Raw genomic sequence first — 12,400 nt, forward strand, 5'->3', positions numbered from 1 at the left:
GCAAAGGATATTCTAGCTTACAATCCAGGCAGTTAGTAAGATTGCGTAGAATTTAATTATTTAGAATTGAAAAACATTTTAAGCGAAAATTTATTCATGTATTTTGAGCAAATAAACTTTCTCATTAATTTACTATTACACATTTAACTTATAGTTAAATAAATATGGAATAACATGATATAAAATCTATAATGGAAATGTAAACATCAGGTCTCTATATTCATTACAATGAATATTACTAAAACAGCCTCTCTATTCTAGTAACTTTATTTAGTACATTCATATACTTTTTTTCGTAACTGGCGATGGAGGATTGCTGAATTCTTTCAAAAGGGAATCGCCTGCGATCTCTGCCAAGTTTCTGTGACGCAGCTCACCATCTGCATTGTCGTCTAAAACGCACGCTTGAATATTTTTGTCTAGGGTGACCAGTCGTTCGCGGGAATGTTTGAACTCTTCCACTAAACTGAGATTCCTTTTAATACCATCTACAAGTCTAACGACAGAGTATTCGCCCATAGCGGCGCCTTCTTGTAGCTTGGTGCCGGCAATCTTGGCCATCGAGGATTCTCTGACATCTGTTAAGAGTTGAATACACCATTGCTTCAAGTTGTTCATAATCATCACGGGGCCTTCATACTCATTGGGTACAATGCCATCCACTTCCGATTCGAAAAACGACAGCAATGGAAACCAAATACGGGTCCTGAAATTAGAAATCGGTTTTAGAGAGATTTTTTTCTAATACAGCGTTTTTTTTTGTGGGTAAAAATGATATGGTTGCGCTAACTACTATCAGAATTTCGGCTAGATCTCCGGTGACAATAAACATCGTTAAAAAACAAAATCACAGTCGGTAGTAGGCTCGCCGCTGTCACGTTGAAATGTTCTCGGCATTATGTAGGTATGTAAGTCAAGCCCTATCTTCACCACAACAACAGTCACCTATAGTAATGCCTCTGAATGGAGGGAAGGAATTGTTAGTAATGCGGACTACTAGTCCCATTGCTAACAATATACCCTATCGGGTCGACTTCCACATGGTCCTCCCTGGCAACCTTCGTGCTGAACTCCTGGTGTATTTATCACGATGGGCTAACTGACCTGCCTTTTCATCTCTTCTATCATCCCTCACTGTTGCCCCGCCAGCGTATACCATTAGCGTAGGCGGGCTTAACATTCAATTATCATCCATTAGAAAAATGCCCCTGAATATTCCCACTGTAAGCCGCGTTAACTTGTTTGCTATTCCGAGTCAGCGGATAAAATCTACAATAAACTATAACCCCTGTGAATAATAATAAAATGAGGTGTCCGATGTAACCTGCAAGCATGGTGTTCTTCAAAAGGGGGGTAAATAGGTTTCTTCAGGGTCGGCAACGCACGCGTAATACCTCTGGTATTGCAGGTGTTCATAGGCTAGGGTAACCACTTGCCATCAGCTTGTTTGCCACCTCAGTGGTATAAAAAAAAAGACATGATCCATCTATGTAATAAATCCGTTGGACCGTTTAAGCGTAATTGAATAACAAACATCTAATCATCCAAACATCCTTATAAACTTTAATATTTTATAATATTCGTAGGAGGTTAGTGTAGTGTACCATTCTTACAAATAAGATTAATCTAACGACGTCTAATCCATCAAGTAGTTTACTTTAGCCTTGCCAAATATCCGGATACACAAGACATCCGATAACGAATTTCATAATGTTATAAACAATACATTTTGCAGTGTTAAAACAATTAATATTTTTAATATTTTTTAAATACCTCGACGAGTCATTTTGCATGAGTGCTTGATTGTTGGACAGAGTGTGGTAGTAGAGGAACAGTCGCGAGGTGATGTAGAAGGCGATGAACACATCGATGGAGTAGTGTTCGTGAGCTGCCAGGATGAAGAAGATGCCGAACATGTTCATCACCCACGTGAGGATGTGGAGTAGGTACAAGTTACGCGACGTGTCTGTAACAAACAATGTAACCTTGAAATATCAATTAGGGGTTTTGTAAGCACTTTTTGTTGTATGTAATCTTAACATAATAAATGAGGTACAAACAAAATAAAGTTATTTGTATTTTGTATTTGTATTTGCTATATAAGAGTGGAGACCATTTCCGTAATGTTAGATACAGTCTAGTTCAAAACTAATAATTTAATATTGTGTAAAAAGTCAACTTAAATTGTAGCAAAACTAGTTATTTCAATTACAAACTTACCTACTGAACTTATTTTGATAAAATTTCTATGATACCAATCTGAAAATATATCCTTTCTGATAAAAAAAGAATTTTTCAATTCGATTTATAATTGACGGTGTTATAAGGTAACAAATATATATGTATATAATCAAATGGAAAACCTTTTTTAAGTCTGCTAAAAATCGAATAGCTAAATGTTCTATTACAGATATTTACAATACTTTTCATACACGCGTGGTCGACAATTAACGACTTTAGTGTAGCTTAAATATCTCTATTACTACTTATAATTTGGTAAAACTTTAATTATCTTAAATAATTTTATTACGGAATAAATATTCTGGAGTCCTATTTAAAAATAGTCTTTATAAAAATATTTTCCAATTTAACAATTTTGAAATTATGACAATATTAAAAAAAATCTACTTAAATTGCCACTACGCAAACAAACACCTTGAAGTTTCCTTTTCAAAATATTTACGAAAATATAGATAACAGATTATATTGTTATGAAAAGTAAATAGGTATATCATAATTTAATAATTGATAAAGTCCTGTCATAGTTACAAATACAGTATTTGTACTAATAAAAATGTACGAATGTATGAATTATTATGTATAAATAAAATAGCGAGTCGATATTCGTTAGTATACTACGAATATAATACTCTCTCCTCTCAGATTGAGATCACGCAACGTAATATGTAGTGTGCGCATGTTATTGCGGTGGTCTGGCGGTCAACAGGTCAGAGATTTCATCAAGTTGGTAGGTAATGTATAAATCTAGCCCTACATTCTTATCTCTAGGAAATAGTGATGAAATAATGAGCATTTCTTTGTGAGCCAACAAAGCACTATGAAACAACATTTTTAATAATAGGTAGGTATTACTCATCACAATACTTTCTTATATAGTAGAGTTGACAGCTGCATAATCATAACTTCCTTATAGATTAATCGTATTCTTATATTATAAATTACTTCTACTACGTAATTAATAACCGATGACGTTTGGACGTTTGATGTTTATAAATATATCAGAATGCCATAAATATAAATACTGTTTTCATTAAATTACATATATACATATATTACTTAACATATAAAATAAAGTAATAAATGGTATGTGCTCCATATCATAAAATCCTGAACATTTTTAAATATTTAATGTACAAAACATGGAATTTACAACATGCAGTACAAGCTATAAGAAAACGGATATAACAGGAATTTTATTTTACTGCCAAATCTGATTTTAAAACAACTAAGTTTCTACTACTAGTAGTGCGTTTAAATGTCGATCTGAATCGAACTCACTATTTATGGAGAACTTGGAGCAGTTAGCCTTTTAATCGCCCTAATCGGATGTATCCGATAAACATTTTCATACCCGTACCGCCCCTGTCAAAATTATCCAACAGAATACCTGTATTTGTACGTTTGTTTTTTCCGTTTATTTAAATGTCTACTACCAACATAGTAACAAAAAAAAGAGATAGAATGCAAAATAAATTACAATACTTATACTTTATTAGTTAGAAATATTTAAAAAATCAAGTATAATATAAAATTGTCGATTTGAGTCAAGCGCCAGGGGCATAGCAATAAAGCGAAATAGTAGAAATTTAAAGGATACATAGTGTACTCACATTCTGTGATGAAGAAATTGAGTAGCGTGAGCGCGACCGTGTGACCGGAGAACATGTAGTCGCCGCAGGTGCGCACTCCCCGGACGGACATGCCGGCACCGCTCCAGATGTCGTAGGCCTGCCGCAGACGGCGGCCCCACACCGTCAGGTCGTCGGCCGGCGGGTACGACCGTGGCTCACACTTCAAGTGTGAGCCCGGCACCGACAGCGACGTGATCAGCATCGTGAAGCACCGAAGCAGAAACACGGTGCCCGCCAGCGCAAAGAACCTCCGCAGAATTATGAACCTGATACATATAAATATATTGAAGGTGATTTCTGGTTGACCAACATATTTGCCGGACCCCAACCTCATTTAAAGCTTACGTAATAAGTGGACGTCCACTTCTAAACAGAGTTGAATTATGAACGAAACTAACGTATTTATCAATAGAATTTTTAAAGGGGGAAATTCTCAACCCGTTACATTTTCGATTATCGCTTCACCAATTTTGATGATAATTTATTTAACTTCTTTTTTTTTAATATTCATATGCATATGATCAGCATAGAATGGATCACCCCTTCCTTTTCAGGGGGTATCGTAAAAGGCGACTTACTTTACTTAATGGTCGAGGAATGGGCAACAGCATCCCTCTTAAAATACCATCAAAACCCTAACTGCGATTGCCAACCCGCCTGCCAAACGTGGCAACTACTGGTAAATCTACTCGTATGGGGGAGCTCTATGTTCAACAGTGGACAGTTAACGGCTGATATGATGATTAGCAGTCATTAACATCGTATTACCGAGCTGCCCATTTTTCTAGTCGCCCCTTATAACATCCATATACAACATTCATAAAGAAAAGATGTAGTATTTACACATTGTATTTTGAGGCGTACTTTAGTTTCGGCTCATTTATTTACGACACCGGGTTGCACTGAACTCTAAATTGATCAAAGAATACGAAAATCGCTGGTTAAATTTGGCAAACAAGCGCCAGTAGGCATCTTAAAAGGCCCTTTTACTCTGTCATAACGCAAATTATCTATATAAATAATATTTTATCAACTTACTCTCAACTACTTTTATAACAAAATAAAAAAAATTGTTTTAACAGACAATTGTTACAAGATGACCATTGTTTAATTACTTTAAAGACAACGAGGTGCTAATTTTGTTATTTATATGCCATTCTGTTTTTGTACCTATTAAATATAGAGTTAAAGACAAAACAAAAATAAAAAAAATATTTATAAAGCAAATATGAAAAATGAATGTTCAATATTAATTTAGAATCTGTTATTTATTGACGATCTTGGTAGTGTAAGCGGTTAGGGGCATCCATTATTCGCGTGATGTTTTTAGCAAATTTTTAGAATATTTTCTCTTCATAAATTAATCCAACCGAGAATTGTATCCGGAATCTATGTAAAGCAACGTACGTAAGTTATTTTGTCTGATGGTAGAGATGTATAACAAAATATTTTTTTGTATCTGTCTATGGGGTCGTAATTTCCAAACGATGGTTTTATGCGTTTTTACGCAGCAATAGTAGCGTACATTGTATTTTATTAATTTTTTAATGAAATATTACTTCTATCTGTTCTCTTTTAACCAGGTTGTCTGTAAGAGATTGCCCGAGCGATAAGGCCGCCTTTTGTACCTTTATGTGTATATTTCAATCTGTATTTATGTAACTATATTTCACTTGAATTATTCACTTCTCATTGTTTATTTTTTTTTATAGTGCAATAAAGAATTAAACAAATAAATAACTTTAATATTCAGATTACTATAGCAATATGTTAAGTCTATCTTGATTTATCTCAATTTCAATTCAATTCAATCAAGATTTCGCAATGTAAAGAGTTTGTTATCATAGCAGATGTTTTAATAAATATAACAATGGACTGTATGAGTGGAGTTGCGAGTGGCACACGATTAAATAAAGGCGAACAAATGCTTTGTTTATATTAACAATATTCGTAATAAAGTTTATTAAGCTACAAGTACTCTAGTTTTTCATTTGAAGATGAAAATCGGATAACACTGCTTCCACTATTGATATACAACGCGTTCTACTAGGGAAGGATAGATGATGAAGCTATGTCAGTTGGATGATCGTGACGAAAATACAAGGAATCACCCATTATGGCTGATTCCTTGTATTTTCGTACACCAAAAAATTGATTGAGCTGGTAAAACATCAAGAATTAACAAATAAGCAAACAATCTCACATTTTTATAATATTAGGATTTGTCTATGGGTACTTCATCAACGCAAGAGACAGGTAATAGCTTGTATACAAGAGATAATAGTACAGGTAGTAATATTATATATAAGATTACCGTCATCAAAAAAATCAGTTATCTAATCTAACACGTGTATTACTTCGCTTTTGTTCCCACCCTACTTTCATTGCGTGCAAATAACAATAAGGTGTGGTGATAATAGCGTGACTTATGAAGTATATTTTTTTAACCTATCACGCGTGAGGGGTCAGCCTCGCGGGAGGAGAGAATTGTTAGGAATGGGGACTAGCGACCCCATTGCTAGGATATACCCTGTTGGGGGGAAGAGATTGCTAATAATACGCACTACCAGTCTCACTGCTAGCAATACACCTTATCAGATCGACCTCCCCGTAGCCCAGGGGTTTCCCTTCATGCTAAATTCCAGATGTATTCATCACGATAGGTTAACTGACCTGTCCTTTTATTCTCATTTATCATCCCTCACTGGTGCTCCGCCAGCGTATACTGTTAGTGCAGATGACGTTACCATTACATTATCATTCATTAAAAAAATATACCCTATTATGTCAACATCCACGCGGGCAACCTGAAACTTATTTATCTAATCGTAGTTAATTCCTGATGAATTTGTATCTATGGGCAAACCAGATTTCATTCTCATCTTTCATTTCTTACTGGGGTCTCACGAGCCTAAACCACTAGTACAGGCGGGGTATCATGAAAATGTTATACGTATCAGATACGCATAATATTTTCATGCATAAAAAAACTATCGGTTTTACAGTGTAATCTGTTATGTCCATAGTACTCTTCATGTCTGTAAACACCCTTACTACTATCAATCAGATAATCCATTAGTTTATTTGGCATTCCAATTTGAATAAAAAAATAATAATAATCTAAAAGTGTAATATTTTTATCATAACACTAATTGTTTTTAATTTCTATGTATCACTAAAAATAGAGTTAGTTATCATCTGTTTATAAAGATATAAATGTTTACTTTTTCCTTTTTATTTGATAACATTGTCGATGAGGGGGGAAGGGTTTGTTAATATTAGGCTCCATTGCTAGCAATATACCCTATCAGGTCGATCTCCACGCAATTCACCTGGAAACCATAGTGATTAATTTTTGAATTCGTCACGATGGGATAACTGACGTACATTCATCATGTTTCACTGGTGCTGCGTCGTCAAGATTTCGCTATAACATGAAATGGAAACTTAAATTGTAAATATACATTTAGAGAAATGGCGCTTCCGAATCAACTCCAATATCGAATTTAAAGTTAGCAAACTATGAAGTTCTAAATAATTAAAATGGTCCAAATATTGCTGATAACTATTCGTAAAATCGCTCCTGACCCTGGGGTGAGCACGGAACTCTTTAAAATACGCCTATGTAAATAACCTTATGTTATATTATACATTTATTTCTGTTTGAAAAGTGTTATTGTAGTTATACATAAATAAATTTCAGAAAATGTCATACTATAAAGTTTGTAGGTATATCTATACCAGTTACGGCTTAGGTCTCTCTCGGAGTATCACGGTTCATCCGGATGTCCAGATATTTTGAACCGATTTCAATGATTCTTTTTTTAATAGCAATTATTTACTACCGTGTTATTTTGTTATTGTTATTCGTTTATTTTGTAAAACAATATGTAAAATGATGTCTCTTTACGTATAGAAATAATTATTTATTGTATCGTACATTTTTTCTCTATCTTCCCACACTTCTGATGTAAAAACATAAAAAAAAATATACAGTGTATATATTGGCAATAAAAGTAGCTATCTATATCCCAGATGTTGTTTACTAATACCAATAAGGTCATGTATCTCATTTACTATGGCATGTATAAACAATACGCCAATAATATTGTTAGATAAATTTCCACACATTTGTTTTTATACTGTCATGACAAATCTTTCTTTATGTCTCATAAATATGAACATTAACCCTCCATTTTTAGAAAAGTTAGATATTTTTTTGGTATTAATTAATATTATATTGGGTCATATTAAAGGGTCTCTTACGTTAAGCTAAGTGAAGATAGACCGAATATAAATGGAGTTACATATGCCATTGTGAGAATTTATTAATTTTCCTAATATAATTGCAACCTATATAGTTATAAGTTTATGTGAGAGAAATAAATAAATAAAATAATAATGAAGTTATTAAAAATTTTATATTATATTGATTAACAGATCAGAATCAATTAGTAAAGAAATTGTGCTAATGTTAATTAATTTTCACTGGGGCCCATTTTAATCTAAGTTAAAAAATGTCATAAATATCGGTATACCTACATGTTTAAATAAATAATATTATATTTCGCAAAAAAACGGCGATTAAAATATTTGAATTGAACTAGTAAATTTTCGCTAAATTAATAGAGGACTAATAAAGAAGTAAACCTTATCAATTGCAAGAAAAAATATAATAATCAATTCAAAATTGAGAATAAGGCTCGCCTTCCTTTTGAAGTCACGTAAATGCGTTGCAATAAACGTGACTTCCGCCTTTTTAACACATATAAGTAAACGCTCTTTATTATCAACTCCAATTAATCTAAGTTGTTTTACTAATTATAAAAAAATTTAACAAAGGACAATGGCCAGCCTTATCGCTAAAAGGGATCTCAACCAAGCCTAAATACAATTTAAAGTCGGTACTGCCATTTCATATGACCATACCAGCACTTATGTGACTATTTTTTGCATAACTAGCGTCAATTTTAATATATACTGGATGTTTTGTTTCACAACTTTAATGGCCGATAAGCTTACGGCTCACCTGGAGGCAAAAGGTAATGATCGTCCATAAACATAATGTACACCATGTATATGGTCATTAAAGTTGCATAATTGAAAAACCCAGTTTGTATTTACAAACATTTGAGCTAGTTATGCAAAAAGCAGCCCTATTAGGTGGTATATACATAAGAGATGGCTGTTTTACCTACTCCAATTACTAGAAAATGCTCACCTGTGTTTGTGGAAGAACAAAACAACCAGCCAAATAGCCATAAGAAGTGACCCTGTGATCTCACACATATCAAAGGCCCATGGTATATGTGGTACATTATCTAAAAATAAGTCTGGGAGAGGGGGGTACTTTTTCATATCTGGCACCTTGTCATGAACAATCACCATTACCACAGCAGTCACCCATGTTACGAGAAACACATATCCTGAAAGACAAAATAGGTAACATCAAACATACTATACAACATTCTTATAAATTAATGGTATTTTTTTAATGTCTGCCCCTCAAAGTAGAACATATACAATACAATTGCATCTTTATTTTACATTGCATATTGTAGGGTTAGCAAGTATTTTATATTATCTTTTATTTTAATGAGAGTGACTGTTTAGAATTCTACCAATATTAAGACAATTAAGAAAGTATTATCCAGAAATACCAAAATTTTCTGAAAAATTATTAAATTTAAATATTAGGTTAAAAATACGTTTAGAGAAATGGTGCCTCAGAACCAAGCTCACTGAAAATACATAGACATCAAGTTTATTTTATATGTTATCTTACATATGTACAGTATTAATTTGTTTAATGGCAGTGAGTATTAGGTAATAATTATGGCATATTACTTTTAATAACTGTTCTAGTTATGAAATAGTATAAACTGACTTACATAACAAATAGACTTAATACTTAATAGTGACAAAAAACTATAGCAGAGAACACACTCATTAAAATTAATTGTATCAGTTGATGTTTTATCATGTCCATTGTTCTACATTCTTTTATATTTGCTATGTTTTATATACTATATTTATTATGTATATAAGATTTTCTTAATACAGATTTTAGTCCTTAAAATGCCAAATTGAAATTATAACTCTTGAATAAATACCACATTGTAAAACAGCTTGGATTAAGATAGACATGATTATGTGTGATCATACACAGATCTTTTGGCAACATTCCCAGGGCATGAGTAAACAGAGTACTGGTACACTATTATACATTAGTATGTACTCTTACTATAGATAATAATGACTAGTAGTTTATTCCCATTCATTAGAGATGTTCATGCTAGCACTGATAGTAAAAAATCATATATGGATTTGATAAATTATGTAAACAAAATTATGGAACATGTAGCTAAATTAAGTGTAAAAAAAAGTTTAATTAATTGTAAAAAACAATTAACAATTACAATTCATTTATAATTGTTTATTACATGCAGTAAACAATTATAAATTATTAATATTTATTGCATGCATTTTTTTTGTTACAGGGTATTAGTCACTATGGGGTAAACTCTCAAGATTGCCCTGTAAGGGCAAAGTAAACAACTATATGAAATTTAAGTAAACAAGTAGATTGTATAATTTTTATATTTATCTATTACAGTAATTCAGATGGTTACTGTACAGTTTTACTATAAATTAATACAAAAAAAAATTTGTATATGTAATGGATATCTTATGATAATACTAAACCAAACATTTTTTTATGTGGTCAATAAAGAATAAAAAATAAATACAAAATTTTATACAAATTCTACTATCATAAAATTCAGCTGTTTAATTGTGATAGTCACTAACACATAAACTTTCACAGATTTACAGTTACATGTAACATACATTCCATAGGTTAGTTATTTATTAGTTTAGGTATATGTATTATACTTGGCATATTTAGTAAACCATGTTAGTAGACTTTTTAACCTTTTGACCAGTTACCATACCTATAGAGCTTGACACCAGTACTCATTTTTTTATATTTTTATGACAAGTAAATACAAAATATTTTACATTTTTGTTCTATATTTTATCTCTATTTTTAGTTTATTCTAGTTTGTACTATGATAATGTAATTTACAGCTGAATAAGCTGAAAATAGAGATAATTGATAATTTATTACTGTCTATTTTTAAATAACCAGTTTTTAAGAAAGACTTGCCAAGATTATGTACTAAATATGCCAAGTAAAAAATAAAAACACATAGATACACAAATCTGTTTCACTGAAGTAATAAAAAAATAATAAGAAAAATATACCTAGTGCTAAAGCAGTTTTCCATATTTCAGGTTTCAGTTTTGATGCTTTCACGTCTGTGTTGAAGCATTCGGAATTTCTGTCGTAAGAATATTCACTTGACATCTTATTATGGAGATTATAACTCAAATGAGATAAATTGGTACCGAGGAAATTTATATTTGTAGATGGATTTGAGAGCTGTTCATCACAAAGACCTAGTTCGAACATAGCTTGACGGTTATTCTTCTGTAATCTTTTTACAACGAGTATAAAACGTTTTCTTTCACCTAATTTTAACTGATCAAAGGGATATTCATAAAAGTCTCGATCAATTAATGATAATAGACACTGACCATCTATGTCATGAGTTTTACAAATATCTATAATAAAACTTGATAATTTATCTCTAAGTAATAAATCTAACACTTCTTTGTTGCTCCAATTAATAATATCAGATTCCATTGTTTAGAGTAGCTACTTGCTGCTTGGAATAAATATAATATAAATTTTCATTTAACTTTGATTAATTTAATAGGTACACAAATATAAACAATAGGTGAAACACTGGTTAACTGAGCTATTACTTTCACATTCACTACATTTATTTAGAAAAATTATTATGGATCCGTCGTAGATACTATTTGACAGATGGATGAGTGATGGCTACTGTCAATTGACTTTGACATTTTGAACATTTGACACATTAGAAGTTTGATAACTCGACTGTTTCCATTAAAAAAATACTTTTTAACTTGAAAAGTATTTTTTTTTAATGGGTGATAATGGAATGGTAACCTCGCTTGCGCTATCGGCATACGCTGGCGGGGCACCAGGGACGGATGATAGGTCATGATGAAAGCAGGTCAGTTTAGGGAACTTACTTTTTGTAAATTTTGTTCAATTTAAGCAATAATTCATTTTGTTTACACATTCAGACCTGTAACATTAATTTTAAATTATTGATGTTGAATGATAATTCCGTTTGCGCTATAAGTACAAGTGATTCGTCACTTGTACTTATAGCAGATATGTAAGACACCAATGATTATAAAAAGAGAATCCCGGGTGCTATCTTTAACATAAAGATCAAATGAAGGAAATAATGCAAAAAATAACAGGAATTCTGCTGAAGAAAGTGTTCTTTGTTAAAAATAAAGACAAAGTGTTATGAATCTACGTAGATACTATTCTTATCCCAATAATGCATAGATAAATGAATACGAACAAAATCAATCAAAGCTACGGAAGTTCTCGCTCATAAATTTCAAATCTCAAGATGTGT

The 12,400-nt window shown here is 32.1% G+C and overlaps 1 protein-coding gene across 2 annotated transcripts; it reads right to left on the reverse strand.

Annotated features, from left to right (window-relative positions):
* Window positions 1–72: 72 nt before the first annotated feature.
* LOC113511789 (ceramide phosphoethanolamine synthase) lies at window positions 73–11,761 on the reverse strand. 2 transcript variants are annotated; one of them, XM_052897740.1, is made up of 5 exons: window positions 11,139–11,761; window positions 9,094–9,298; window positions 3,852–4,138; window positions 1,774–1,966; window positions 73–706 (listed from the first exon to the last, which is right to left on the reverse strand). In XM_052897740.1, exons 1-5 carry the CDS (start codon window positions 11,578–11,580, stop codon window positions 280–282), a joined length of 1,554 nt encoding a protein of 517 aa, XP_052753700.1. In that variant the 5' UTR covers window positions 11,581–11,761; the 3' UTR covers window positions 73–279. The 2 variants fall into 2 exon arrangements, with proteins under 2 accessions (XP_052753700.1, XP_052753709.1); XM_052897749.1 differs by lacking the exon at window positions 11,139–11,761 and adding an exon at window positions 9,764–9,998.
* Between the last annotated feature and the right edge of the window lie 639 nt (window positions 11,762–12,400).

Source organism: Galleria mellonella, unplaced genomic scaffold (genome assembly GCF_026898425.1).
Source record: "Galleria mellonella isolate WM207_F2 unplaced genomic scaffold, CSIRO_AGI_GalMel_v1 utg117, whole genome shotgun sequence".
Taxonomy (NCBI): Eukaryota; Metazoa; Arthropoda; class Insecta; order Lepidoptera; family Pyralidae; genus Galleria; species Galleria mellonella.

Bases quoted from the DNA above. Each gene is read 5' to 3' on its own strand.
- LOC113511789 (XM_052897740.1), bottom strand. From the start codon at position 11,580: ATGGAATCTGATATTATTAATTGGAGCAACAAAGAAGTGTTAGATTTA. The intron at 4,139-9,093 runs GTGAGCATTTTC...TATATGTATCAG, and splicing joins TTGTTCTTCCACAAACACAG to GTTCATAATTCTGCGGAGGT. The intron at 1,967-3,851 runs GTGAGTACACTA...TGTTTGTTACAG, and splicing joins CAATTTCTTCATCACAGAAT to ACACGTCGCGTAACTTGTAC.